This window comes from Entelurus aequoreus, linkage group LG08, assembly GCF_033978785.1.
Source record: "Entelurus aequoreus isolate RoL-2023_Sb linkage group LG08, RoL_Eaeq_v1.1, whole genome shotgun sequence".
In the NCBI taxonomy this organism is placed as follows: domain Eukaryota; kingdom Metazoa; phylum Chordata; class Actinopteri; order Syngnathiformes; family Syngnathidae; genus Entelurus; species Entelurus aequoreus.
This window is the reverse complement of record NC_084738.1, coordinates 24,694,359-24,709,252: the sequence shown is the minus strand read 5'-3', so window position 1 is coordinate 24,709,252 and position 14,894 is coordinate 24,694,359. Positions and strand designations below refer to the sequence as shown.

The following is a 14,894-nucleotide window of genomic DNA, read 5'->3' as shown; positions in this document are numbered from 1 at the left end:
CGTCCTTGGCCAGCTGAACTACATGAACAATTGTGGATCGAGTGAGTCACTTTAATATCGATCATGATACACGCAGCACGCCATGCGTATTAGTACAACTACAGTACATACACTGTCTGGCGAGCTCAGCTGTGTACAAACAAAAGATAAATTGTGTGCTAATACTTTACAGATACTGTAATATGATTGTTCATGTTTTTCAGTCAGTACAAATTAGTGTCGTATCGCAGTGTTGTGCAATACAAACCCAAATATGTTTCGTGTTGTTGTAGAAGCTAGCTTATCTCTTGCCGTAGTTAGCTTTTACGGCTAATACCGTAGCACACTGATGTGTACTACGATAGAAAAATAGTTCCTCAGTGTTCGCTCTTACAATAACAATGTCGCTACAGCTTGGTTATTATAAGGGTTACGGAACGTAAATTAAGTATTGTTGACGGTTTTTTAATGCATTTTTTAAATGATTTAGAGGTAGATTTGATTGCTCCCATTAGCTGCATTGCAAGCCACCAAGAACAAGACGATGTTTATGTTAGAAAGCACAAAAAAAACCTTTTGTCTTCTTGTCTCTCATAATGATTGTGAATGATAGGCAAAATAAATTTAAAAAAGTGTTGTTCCCCTTAAAAATTAGACATACCGGTAATAATAATTTTAGATGTAATTATGTTTTGAAAACATGACTATACTCACATGCTGCTGCCTGTCTGAGAGGATCTTCCAAAGGCGAGGAAATAGCTGGACCCAGGTTCTCTCAGCCAGTGGAGTGGCTATGTGACACAGCTGCACAAGAGCATTCAGCAGCGCACCCGTCTGAAATTTTAGGAAATGGTTATGACCTATCAAGATTAATTTGCTATTGAGTCAATTCAGTGATATGTACTGTATCTAGCAGGCGCAACGTTACCTTGACCTCTCGCAGTGAGTCAAGGAACTTGTCATGGCGGTTTGTAAGCATGTGCAGTTGGTTGCCGGCGTCTCTCTCAGACTGATCTTTAGTCTTAGGGAGAGTGGTTTGGTCACCCGGTGCCAACTCAATATCTATCTCCACATCCTACATGGGAGGAAATGTCACTCATGTTAATGTGTGAGGGAGAGAATGTGATGAAAGTGTGAAGACCGACAATGGTTTCATCTTCTCTCAGGATGAGAGTATGTTACACGCTCCGAATGGGATAATGTGCTAATTGATGTGAGACAGTGTGTCTCCTGACGTATTGTGGTGCATGAGTGTGTGCGGCGCCCAACCTCCTCCTTAGTGTCGCTCGTCTCCCTCTCGCGCGGCTCCTGCTTGACATGCGTTGCCATAGCGAAAGCAGCGCGGTCGTGGCTGTCCGCCAGGTTGATGACGTTTGTGATAGACGGCAGCATTGATCCCTGACAGCTGGTGCCTATGACGGTGTTACGTTCACACACTGCCAGCAGCAGCTAATAAGCACATAGACGGCAGATTAGAAGGTGTGAAACACAATATCAGACTACTTGACAGAAACTAGCTAACACAACAAAAATGACTGGGTTTGCAAGTCAACAGCATCTTTTGAATTACTGCCTCAGCACACTTGCAGATTAAATGTCTTACCTCAATGCATTGCTTGATCCAGAAGTGACTACCCATGGCCTCCCAATTCTGAGAACAGCCAATGTAAAGGAGCCTCTCATAGACACGCCGCTTCATGGAGGCGTCAAACACCTCAAAGAACTTGGCTCGGATGAGTGGCTGAGTGCAGCGAAGTCCGGAGAGAAAAGCAGGCTCCAACTTGGATGTGATGTCACTTCCCGACAGACTTTCATCCCTGAATGGTGAGATGAAGCAAACATTCACTTGATCATGCCTTATGCGGACCCCTACTATACTATGACAGCTCTCATACACCTATTGTTGCTGAGATTACATACTGTATCAACCCTAGGATAAGACGCCATTTCTTCCCCAAAATCTCTATTCGGGTCCTAGAAATGTATACAGTACATGCAAACCAACAGGGGGCTTTCTTTTTTTCCTGTCACACACACCAGTGGCATGGAGAGATGCAGCCATGACACAGAGATTGGGCAAAACAAAAGTAACAATCTACATTTTGTATACTATCACTAATAAGCAACGTAAGTACGTAGTGTCCGAACACGAATGTGTTGCCTCGATCTTAACACGGCACATAAAGTCATGCGCGTTCTCGAGGTAGGGGAAACAAAGAATTCCTAATGCGGCATTCAGTGGACACATTTAGAACAGCAGTTTCTTTAATTAAAAAATTTCAGCTCATTTGTGCCCCGGGCCGTATGTTTGACACCACTGATGTAGATGCTGATCTCCAACACATCTGAAAGGCGTCCTCCAAGCGGTCTCAAGAAAATAAAGATAAATCTGGTATTACATGCCAACATGGCCGAAGGTGCCTGAAGTAGATTTAAGACTACATTCCATTCCAGTCATTAAATGCAGTCATTCCAAATGCTGCATTAAACCCTCTGATTATATTTTAAAAAGTCGTAATTTGGACATAATTCTATTGCATTGAATGGGTCCCTTGGGTATGATTCACACTACAGAGAGAAAGAGAATGTGAGATAAAGGGAACAAAACGGTCAAGTCTACGACAGCAGCTTCTACTGGCTCCCCTTTCTCGATCACAGATTGTTCTGGTGCAGCTGCTTTATTATTCCAATATCATTATGTGGGGTTGTCAATCATGGCTTTACTACTCGTTTTAAATCTGACATGAAGAGCAGATGGGATGGAGGGATATAGGGTGCATTTGGCTGATTAAATGCGTGCACGTTTCGGCCAAAAGACAAGCATGGCTTGATGAATTGCAGGATAGCGCCCACCTGTTAGGTGTATTGACATTAAAAGCGCCCTTTAACAGACTCTGGCACATCTTTATCATGATCCACTAACCTCCTCAAAGCATTTCTACACAACCAACTCTACCGATTGTCAAGTTCAAATATTATGCTTGCCCATTGTTTTCTTTTATTCTCTATTTTCCGTTGTAATGTTTTTCCTGCTTGAACCTGCCTGACCTTCATCCCTCATGCTGAGATAGATGCAAGGGAAGCGAGGCATCAGTGGCCCAGCCATTGGGCTAATGATGAATAGAGGTAATTACCTGTAGACGTAATTAACGAGGTCCAGGAACTGGGCGTTTAACTCAAGTTCATCGGGGAAACGCTTCTCTATGTAGGTCATCATCTTTACCAACAAGATGGACTTTTCACGGAGATTGGGCATCTGGTAGGAGGAGGGAGGGGTCATTTGTTTTCATCTGTTATTATTATTTGTATACACAGACATTTCACTTACCTGATTAGCAGCCATCGGCGAATTATTTTTCACCCATTCCTCTACGATCTTAACGACAGCACGGAGAATTTTTGGGTCCGGCGACTTCTCGATTAGAGACGTGAGAATGACCTGAATGAAATTTTTCCTCATCTCCATGCTCATGACGGAGAGTCGCGTCTTCACCAGGTCGAGGCTCAGCATGACCAACTCGCTTGTCACTACAAGAACAGGGACAGAACACTCAGATACTGTAATGCACTCTCCAAGGTAAATATTGTACCTCAGGGCTACCCAACCTGGGACCGGTTTAGTGTATGCATTATTTTCACGGATCGGCTTTCCACGCGTGGCAGATAAAAACAGCAAAAAATAAGCATGAAAAATCAACTCACTATAACGCTGAAGTTGTAATATAAAGGAGTTGTAATATACAACTATTTACAAGCTTATTGGTGTGTTTAGTGGGACAGGCGAAAGTTAAGTCAGAGCGAATGCGGTAGTTTATAAATTAATTAATGTTTCTGTGCGGCCCGGTAGCAAATGCGTCACGGACCCGTGGTTGAGGACCACTGCAGTACATCATCATAACATTACTTCATAAAACAACTGTAGTTGTTTGTACTACAATCGATTGTATAGTTTTTTTATACAATATGTATCTAAATGTTTGTATTCTTTTAAAATGTATGTGATGTTTTGGGGGGCAAAGCACCAATGAAAGGGATTTCAATTCATTTCAATAGGCAATTGATTTGAGAAACAAGTGTTTTGAGTTATGAGCGCCGCTATAAAACCAATTGAGTTTATTAGTTGAGGTACTAATGTACTTCAATGCAGGTATTGCCATCTTGTGGGGTTTATAAAAACTATGTCAGTAGTTTCCCTACAGCCACAGCTGCTAATTCCAACTTGCTGCGTTTGACACGGCACTAATTATTGACCCTGGAGGTTATTTGTTTTTGTAGACCACACTCCCAGCGACTATAGCATACTCGGTTAACTAAATAAAGGCTTTAATCGGATCATAACCGTGACTACATTAATCAACACTTTTTTGTGTGTTTTAGAAGAACTAGGTATGATGCGAATTCCCTCATAAAACATTTTTCTCCATGCCTGGCTGCATACGGTCATTCTTTGTGTCTGATTGCAATGCTGAATTCATTAACAATTACCAGTGCTGGTCTCAGTGACCCCTGGGTTGGCCTGCTGTGGGCTCAGGTGTTCTCGCACCATCTTCTGCAGCGAGCGCATAAACACCGAGATGAGCCGGTCGATGTAACTTGCGTTGTAACTGCAGGCCGACTTGAGAATCATAAGGGTTCCTGGAAAACAAACAATGAGCATGGCGGAGGGAATTACAATAAATATGACACAGCATGTTTTTATCCTCTGCTTGATTTTTATTGCCTATGGGAATTAAACAACAGTTGCGTGATGTCACAGAGGTGGGGATGAGGATGAGTAATGTCCGACCTCCACCCTATGTTACTCATACTTGCCAACCCTCCCGTTTTTAGCGGGAGACTCCCGGTATTCAGCGCCTCTCCCGATAACCTCCCGGCAGAAATTTTCTCCCGACAAACTCCCAGTATTGAGCCGGAGCTGGAGGCCACGCCCCCTCCAGCTCAATGCGGACCTGAGTGGGGACAGCCTGTTCTCACGTCCGCTTTCCCGCAATATAAACAGCTTGCCTGCCCAATGACGTCATAACATCTACGGCTTTTAGAGAGTAGAGTGCACAACTGCGCACACAACAAGGAGACGAAGCAGAAGAACGAGGAAGTTACAGACATGGCGACGCCGTCGACGAGCAAGATGAAGAAATACGCTTGCAAGTTCCAAAACGAATGGAAACAAGAATTTCATCCAGGACAGTTCGAAGGGGAAGGGGTATGTATGTTGCCTGTACATTTTGTAGAACAGACTTCTCCATTGAACACGGTGGCCGAAATGATATACTCATTCATGAACGGAGAAGTTAAACAGGACAATGCTGCCATCTACTGGATAGCCTCCGAAACACTTCAAGTATTTATTTTATTTATATGTATAATAAAATATATATATATATATATATATATATATATATATATATATATATATATATATATATATATATATATATATATATATATATATATATTAGGGCTGCAACTAACGATTAATTTGATAATCGATTAATCTGTCAATTATTACTTTGATTAATCGATTAATAATCGGATAAAAGAGACAAACTACATTTATTTCCTTTCCAGTATTTTATTGGGAAAAAAACAGCATACTGGCACCATACTTATTTTGATTATTGTTTCTCAGCTGTTTGTACATGTTGCAGTTTATAAATAAAGGTTTTTTGTTTTTTTTTAAATTTAAAAAAAAATTTGTTTTTTTTTTAAAAGCCTCTGCGCATGCGCATAGCATAGATCCAACGAATCGATGACTAAATTAATCGGCAACTATTTTTATAATCGATTTTAATCGATTTAATCGATTAGTTGTTGCAGCCCTAATATATATATATATATATATATAATACTTGAGTTGGTAAATTCTACCTGTAAATATACTCTCCTCTTAACCATGCCCCCACCTCCCGATATCAGAGGTCTCAAGATTGGCAAGTATGATGTTACTGCTCCCTGGAGCAAATGGTAAATCCACAGGCACATGGATGCATTACATAAATACTAAATCTCTGACAGCTAGATATCAAAGACCTATATTGACCACCAACTGAAATGTGACACACAGCTCATTGATATCTGTCAGATAGAAGATGCAGAACTCTGTATCAAGAAAATAATTGAAAATAGAACAGCTATTGATTAAATAAGCTTAATCCTTTTTCATAAAATCTCTGACATCTGCATGTTTAAACGTAATGATCACACAGGGAGGAATGACTGAGAGCAATAATACACAACCTTTCCCAAACGGCTGTACTGCGGCCTTCATTTAAAGACTCCAGATGTTCAGCCCAAGCAGAGCGGCCATCAGCTTGCATTTTAACGACCCACTCGCTAGTTTGATTGCTTTAAGTGACTTGAAAAGTCTTTTCAATTTGTCGGTGAAAAATACTGAAAAATTCACAAGTGAATAGTTCAAGTATGACAAGAATATATAGAGTGAGAAGAAAGGCTGTCTTACCGAAGAGCTGTGTTGGGTTGGTGTTGCTTGTGGCTTTTTCATAGTTGGTAAGTCCCTCATAGATGACCTTGCCCACAGCAGCATACAAACACTCCAGCTCCTCATACTTTGACGCCACTGTGGACGTGCCTGGAATGAGACGAGAGAAGTGCTTAACTCCACATCCAATCAAAGTTTTTCCTTAGTAAGGATTTTCAGTTTGAACGTGCTGGAGGCTTACTGGGTTCAGTGGGAAAGATACTCATCAGTCGAGAGAGGAGCGAGTGAACGGCACGCAAGACTTTCGTGTTGCCGCATGTCATACAGGCAGCGATGCCTCTCTGGAGGGGTTTGAAGTGGGCCAGGACAGCGGGTGGCTGCAGCACAGTCAGCAAGAAGCAGAGAATCTCCAATCCGGTGCAGATGTTAGAGATGTTAGCCTGAGCTGGCTGCTCCTGAAATGACAACACAGGAAAACACAGAGAACGTATGAAGAACTATAGTATAAAAATGGACAAAAGTATTGAGACACAACTCTAATGTTTTGATGTGGTCATAACCAAACATTACATGAGTGTAAGCATAACCCTCTCGTCTAATATAATAAATGAATGGACAACAGACACACTCCAAATGACTGTACCAACTCTATTTAACAAGGTGTAATAGTCCAGTGTAGGGGTCGGCAACCTTTGCTATCAAAAGATAAATTATTTTTCATTATATCTGTTACAACTGCACAATTAATAAAATTTTCATCACATTCCTGATTTTGGTGGCCACGATTTAATTATTGGACCCCAATAAAATGTAAATTATTATATTTATTATACTCCTCTGCATATCAAATCAAGCACTTTCATAGTCACGGCGGCAGAAAAGCAACAACCATTCATCTTAAAGCCCCGTGAGGCGGCTCCCGCCAAATTCAGGTGCTATTGAGTAAGTGCCCAGAGCTCTGTGACCACGCCGACCCGCATTAACAAACTTTTCCGGTCGTCGTGTTTCACATCCGTGAACTCCTTGGCAAGTACAAAGGCGACAAAGGCGGAAGCCTGCACAACATGTAGTTTTGCTAGTCTCCCTGTAGCTGCTAAATGACTGCTAAAAGCTTGTCATTGTGCTAAAAAGATTCTGGAGACACTTTTACGTTGGGTGCAAGATGTGCTCCCCATTGGAATTCATGCACCCCTGCATCTGCGCATGTGTATGAATCCAGGGAATGCGGATATGAGTACGTCAGTACAATCATTACTATAAATAATGCTATATTTTTGTGTTTTGTCTAGGGCTGTGAAAAATAGACTTAACTCATGTGATTAATCACCATAAAAATATGACATTATTCATGACCGTGTATACGCATATTTCACTATTTTAACTGTACATCTTACCTTGACCGCAGATGGTTACCTAAGAAGCAGCACAAGTTGTTTTATGGTCAGTGATTAGGTCAATACATACGTCAGTGTAAAAATGAGTCAGGAGACTTGTGTGCTCACTGGCAAATTTCACTTCAAAATGCGCCCCAATGGGATTTAGGTAAAAATGTTAGCAGGTTTTGAGCAAATAAATGACTTGGATTTTTTTAGCAACCTGGATGACATTGTGATTACCATAATTGTGCAGCCCTATTTCAATAAAAAAAAAAGTGTTGTTATGTGTGCCACATATCAAGCACACAGATGCATAATTTGTCTTTACAGAATAATTTTATTTTTTGTGAGATTTTTCTTTTTTGGGATGAATTCATGGTTACCTTACCGCGAGAATCGCCTGCTCGCACACACATGCAAGCTAGGGCTGCACGATTAATCGACATAGAGGTTTTAATTAGTGTAATAAATAGGCGCAAGATGCTGAGGTTTTTTTCTCTCCACTGTCTCTGGCATTTGAGTGACAGACATGTTTGGAAATCACAACTGTTAAGCCTTGCGATTGTTTGTCTCTCGCTTCAAAGAGGGAGAACGACGTCTCACTCTGTGCATATTTCTCAGCACCTAAATGCGTGTATTTAACAGTAGAATTAATGGAACACAGGGAGCCCTCTTTTCTGTCATTTACCATCTTTGCCACGGCGGGCGGAGAGCGGGGCACTAGATTTACACACACAGAAAGCACAAACAGACAGCCCCCCTATTTATGACTCACAAACATTACAAGGAAAAAAAAATATGATTACAAAGCCAAATGTCCTGTTGTGGTAGTATTTAAACTTAAAATTGGATGGGCAAAATAAACACATCAACAACGACAAACGAGCGAGAATGCTGTGATCACGCGATGGCAATAAACAAAAAGTCAACATCTGACTTATTTTTTCCAACTGGGAGAAAATGCACTTTAAGATGTTCAATATTTATTTAGGTCAAGTTTTTGCTTACAGAAGTGAGTCCATTTTTTGTTAGTTTATTTATTTAGAAAAACCTAGTTGTTTACCTTCCAATTACAGTACAGTAAACAATTCTAAAGTAATGAGATATAAAATTTTATATCCTTTTAAATGGTTACTTGCATATTAGTATATACAGGCACATGTAAGCACCCTTTGAGAAAACAAGAGAAAAACTGACGAAAAAAAAGAGGACAATCTCGATCAGTACATGGTGCTGCCACGCTAAACTCAAAAGAAAATTTTGAAAATCAAGACTACATTTCCTGCAATTGGGTGCATTTCTACACTATATTTTACATTTAGATTTATTCTTATCTACCAACCTTTTTTGGTTGTCTTTTTTACATTTACGTGTTCCATGTAATGTACCACAAAATGTTATGTTTTTTAGTAAATAATTCACTAAAAGTATTACCATTGAAAAAGTAATGTAAAAGTCTATAACATGTATGCAAAATAACTCAGAAAACGTTTCCCATTTGGCAACTCTATCCTGTAGCCAGGCCCCTCCAGGTGACCTCTGTTTACAACTCTCATGTCAAAATATACCTTATCGCTGGCTACTAAAATACTGTAGAACTACAACTGGTTCAGAATTAACAGTGTTCGGATTGGCGACTTGTCCAGGGTGTACCCCGCCTTCCGCCCAAATGCAGCTGAGATAGGCTCCAGCACCCCCCGCGACCCCAAAAGGGACAAACGGTAGAAAATGAATGGATTGTAATAATCCAAATATGATTAGCAGCAAAGTAGAAAGCCGTCAACGTTGTGGCACGCAGGCGACAAATAAACTAGCTCGATGATGCTAACTAGCAAGCTTGTTTTGGTGCTCCTGATAGTCTCCCTGCCTTGCAACTCAGTGCGTCATTTAGGCAAGAGGAACAGCGAGTGCCTGTGGCTGAGGCGAGCACTCAACAAATTTTGTTTACATCGTATTTTTTTACATTACATAAAAAACTGTGGAAGTGATATTTTCACGCGAAAAATAATCTTTAAAGCGCAGATTTCCGTGTTATTGCGGACATTTCCCATGCTTGTATATATTATGATTACATTACATTATAATCCCTGTATTATTTTTATCGGTTATTTCTTTAGTTTAAGAGCATAATGTAGTCAAAAGATCTGTCTGTCTGCATGCATAAAGCCAAATTATTTTCAAAGTAATGTATTCCATATTGTTCCAATGTGTGGCACTTTCAAACAAGAGTATGTTTATTGAAAGTCTAAAAGTCTAAAACATGTCTTCCTTCACTCATTATTTCGCAGTTTTATGCATTTTATGTACAAAATATAAAAATCGCAAACTAAATCCGCAATTTTGGAGAGAAAATCGCAGTTAGGTTTTTTTTCTTAAAATCGTGCAGCCCTAATGCTGCACACACATTCTAAACTTTACAAACAGTGGGAAATTATATAACTATTTTAAAAAATGCTCACAAGGGAGCCACAACAAGGAGGCTAATAAGGCTAATCTCTTGTTTTTTATCCACAGAGTATCACTAATTAACCCTTTATTAACAAAAACAAGACAACTCCAAAATCAATACTCTGCACACAAGGTATTACTCCCACGAAAGAAACAAGCTACTCTGACTTCTGCTAAACCAAAGATAGATCGATGGCCCGCATAAATGCCTAAGTTGGTTTGAATTGTAATGAAGGTACACAAAGGCTCCGTTTACACTGCACACCAAATCTGATTTTTTTGCCATCAAGTGACACAGATCAGATTTTTTTTTGCCTGTCTAAACGCTCCAAAGTGCTTCAAATCTGATCTTTTGGCATCAGATTCAGGCCACTTCAGGAGGTAGTTATGAATCCGATTGGAATCGGATCTTTTCAAATGTGACTTCAGTCTAAATGCAATGCGACCTGAATATGACTTTTTCGTAAGCTTTGGGTGAGCTACGTCATTCGTATGCACGGGGAAAGACGCAATCGTCAGCGGAAGTGGATATTTCATCACAACATACGGTTTCGGTTAACAAAGTCTATGTAACACGACAAAACTTTCGGTGCATCACTTGCCAATAAGGCACAAATATTAGGCTGAATCTGAATATATATTTTGATTCCAAAGAAATAGCGATTGTTGAAGGACGGAATTGACGATGTGGTGCATTTGCCTACATGTGAGTTGAAAAATAAAGCTCACGTAGATCATGTCCGTGTCTCCTCTACTTAACAGCCATTAAAAGATTAGAACCCTCCCAAATATTTTACACTATATAGATCCATTCATACATTATACTACTTGAATTTATTTTCTCGTTAAAAAAAGCACACTCATTTTTAAGGTGTTGATACTTTTATTTTATTTTGCAGTAGTAGCGACTTCCTCCTGGTCAACTTCCTTTGTTTTCACTTTATCGAAGTCTGCATGCAAGTGACGTCGAGGCCACTTTGGGGCCACATTTGGGCCTGTGCGCGTTTACACTAGAGTCTGATAAAAATCACATTTTACTTGCTGCGAAAACAGTCAGCTGGAATAAATCTGATTACAAATAAAATGTGATTTGGGTGACTTAGGCCTGGTGTGTAAACATAGTCAACAATGTCAAAGCCAAGAGAATCCAAGATCGATCTGTGGCAGCGGTGGCACTAATCTTGACTAATGAACAATGTGACCTCAGCGATAAGGTTATTGGCCTATATATGTGTTGTACCGATAATGCAACACGTTACTAAAAACCTTATCTGTTTAAACATTCACAGGGAATATACATGGATGGATGCAAGCATGTGATTGTCTCACATTAGCCTTCTTGGCCTACATTTACTGCCATGCCAACAAAATGAGATAATCTACAGGAGGACATTGCTCATTAACCTGCTGGACATGTAGTGGATATTCCCCAAGGTAGGAAAAAACCTGTGTATTATCTTGATCCGACCTACACAGAGGCTTGTTTGTCACACCATCCCCATGAAATCAGTGTAGACTGAGAGAAAGGTACAGCTGTTGCAATGATCCCCACAAGAGTACAAAGGAAATATGGGACGACGTCTGGAGTATGGTGATAACCTTGTCTTGTCTGTGGCTGCCAATCTGACCAGAGAGATGAACAGAGACTGAGGCTAGCAACAGATAAGGGAGACAAAGTGAAAACAGAGGCCGGAAAGATGACAGGAGAAGGTTGTGGCGAGGGACCGGGAGGGGTGGGGAGGGGGAAAAGGGTACGGAAAGATGCAGAGGCACACGGGCAAGGACATGAAGCGGGTGGGGAGTTGAAAAAGAAGTCACAGGCCAACCGGGACTGAATCTTGTTATCTTGCCACTGTCATTATTTTGTCATTATGGCAGTTGGCGCCTCACTTGGTGTAAAACCGATAACAGACAAAGGGCTCAGGCATTTGCGTAAGACACGGCCTACCTAAGTTGTGACAAGGAAACTTTTGCAGTCCTTTAGGAAGTAACTTCCAGGGGTAATGAATATTTTTGGCCAACTGAAAATAACTGAATGAAAAGGCACTGCTTAGTTTGAATTGTCCTTAAAAGGTAATCCACTGGTTGCCACCATCCGATTTACCCAAATACATTCCAGTTGATTAAAACATTCAAATAGTCCGACATTATACAAAAACTTCTTAATGATGTTAGAACAATGACGTGTGTCCCTAGAGCCTGTTTATCATCTCCATCCACAATTGAGAGAGGAAGCACTCAAATGGTCGTTTTTCCCCCCCCAAAGTTTTGACATCATAAACAACCTACCTCGCACCCCCTTTTTCATGGTCGTGTTACCACCTCTGACCTTCCCCTTACTAGATGAGAATGCATCTAGTGTGGGCATAGACCCAGGCTAATAGTCAATAAATCAATCAATTGAACGATAAATAAAACTGAAATTGATAACTTTGCTGGCATCAATAAGCTGCTATGTCCGTGTGTGTTTGTTTTGTTCATCCGTCACTTCCAAGCAGGGAGCAAGAGGCTTCACTATCGCTCTCAGCGCCTGAACGTGTTTATTCAACATCAGAATTAAATGAACGTGAAAAAAAATAAAAATGTAAAAAAAGAATTACCGTAAATGAACGGAGGAAACCCTCCTGTCAGTCATCTGCAATCTTTGTCTCACACAGCTCAAGTGTTGCTAACATTTGTATCCTCATGTACCACTCAATGATAACGTTGTTGTGTCTAAAATACAGACAGCATGCATTACATTCCACGCACACGCACGCGCACACGCAATATGTTGAATGCTGTGAATGAGTGTGAATGGCTAATGTTGGAATTTCTCAAATCAGTCAAGAAATGTTGTAGTAGTAAAATTTGTATTAGAGAAATGCAATATGTTGAATATTGTGAATGAGTGTGAATGGTTAATGTTGGAATTTCTCAAATCAGTCAAGAAATGTTGTAGTAGTAAAATTTGTATTAGAGAAATAGTAGTACAGAATTTCTGGAATTTCGGAAGGACCGAGAATTTTTACAGTTCAAAAAACAACTTAGTTTTTGTCCTGATTAAGAAGAATGTTTGACGGTGGAACAGTTGAAGTTGGTTGAAAAATGTGGGAGGAGTAGTTGCCAGAAAAAAGCGTGGAAATAGAGCTTTGGAAAACCAGGTATTCTGGAAAATCCTGGAATTTTTTTAAACTTGGAAAAATTATAGTTTGAATTTCCAGAATGGCGGAATGTGTTGAAGGTGAAATGGTTTGAATAGGTTGAAACATTTGGAAATGGTGGAAGTTTAAAAAATGGCCAATTAATTTTGAATGGGAAAAATGTCCCGGACAATCTAGAATTCTGGGAAATCTGGGAATTTTTGGAATTTGTCAAGGGAAAGCCCATGTTTCCCAAATAGGCTGAACAGTTTGATGCTGGAATGGTTTGAATCGTGTGAAAAATGTGGAAGGTAGAGAGCGCTAAAATCTGGAGAAGAAGAAGTAGAGGAATAATAATAAATAGATTAATTTTGGTGTAGAAAACCATATATGTGAATGCTTTGGAGCATTCACACAATAAACCAGTGGAGTGCAAAGAGCAACCCGACTTACATTTTGCTAATGAAATAAGCAGCAACATTTGAATAAAACAGCAAAACGATAGAACGTAACAAGAAAAAGATATGTTTTAACTTGTTACTAATAAACTAATTTGTCTTCAACTTTACAGTATAACTGTTTTAACCTTCTTTTTTTTTTTCAAATACATGCGTCTTAGCCATTTGTGCATATTATATGAGGAAGTCCTATTGACACTGCCTAGACAACGCTCCCATCACGCACCTGATCACACGCCTGCCGCCACAAACAGATTGCCAATCACTGACAAGTGCAAATAACTTACAGTCTACTGTACCGGTATATGTAAAAACTGGATGCATAATAGCGCTTCTTAGATGTCAGAGACAGGTGTGGACAAACATAGCTAACTAGCCAATATGGCATGTTTCCAATAGGCCTTAATAAAAGTCTTAACGCTAGATTTACGACACATTTCCAAAACACTATTGTTGGACCTCTGAGACTTATTCAAAACTGTTGAAAAATACTATCTTCAAGACGACTGCAACACTGTGAGGTTGGACCTCAAAAGTGGGATATTTTTTCTACTTCCAATAAGTCTGCAATTCAAAAATAATCTCTCAAATCAACTCTCTTTAACAAGTTAACACCATTCAGTTAAATTATTGAGAAAGTATAGTAGCAGCCATCTCACCACCGTCATTAGCAGCTTGTCAAACCACTGTAGCTTGAGCTCGGCGCGAGGCCACATGTCAGGCCTGAGGGCCGTCTTCATCAGGCTAACACAGCGACGAGACAGCAGCTCCCCCGGAGACCCGGCCACATTGGTACTGTCGTTCACCTGGGATATGGGGGGCAAAGAAAGGTTGGTACACTTATCATCATCACTGACAAAGAGTCCCACAATGGGTTAAGGGGGAGGAGAGAAATCACACAAGTCAAGGAGAGACTCGAGAAAGAGGGCCGTTGCTATTTTGCAGCATTTTATTTATGGGACAAGAATTTGACAGTGCCATAGTCACTATATCACCATAGAAACGATTATTCAAGCAGCACACCAGTTCAAGGCTGAATGCTGACAATGAAACCCTGTCATTTACAGAGTGT

General features: G+C 40.2%; 1 protein-coding gene across 2 annotated transcripts in view; it reads right to left on the bottom strand.

The window, feature by feature from the left end:
• Window positions 1-14,894, bottom strand: part of trrap (transformation/transcription domain-associated protein) — a 157,327-nt gene that overhangs the window by 65,844 nt on the left and 76,589 nt on the right. For both annotated transcript variants that reach the window (XM_062056086.1, XM_062056088.1), the window contains 10 exons: window positions 14,482-14,628; window positions 6,660-6,873; window positions 6,440-6,568; window positions 4,465-4,614; window positions 3,308-3,507; window positions 3,114-3,235; window positions 1,583-1,796; window positions 1,249-1,428; window positions 908-1,054; window positions 694-813 (listed from right to left, as the gene is read on the bottom strand). In XM_062056086.1, coding sequence (XP_061912070.1) covers window positions 694-813; window positions 908-1,054; window positions 1,249-1,428; window positions 1,583-1,796; window positions 3,114-3,235; window positions 3,308-3,507; window positions 4,465-4,614; window positions 6,440-6,568; window positions 6,660-6,873; window positions 14,482-14,628 — 1,623 coding nt within the window. The remainder of the gene's footprint in view (window positions 1-693; window positions 814-907; window positions 1,055-1,248; window positions 1,429-1,582; window positions 1,797-3,113; window positions 3,236-3,307; window positions 3,508-4,464; window positions 4,615-6,439; window positions 6,569-6,659; window positions 6,874-14,481; window positions 14,629-14,894) is intronic.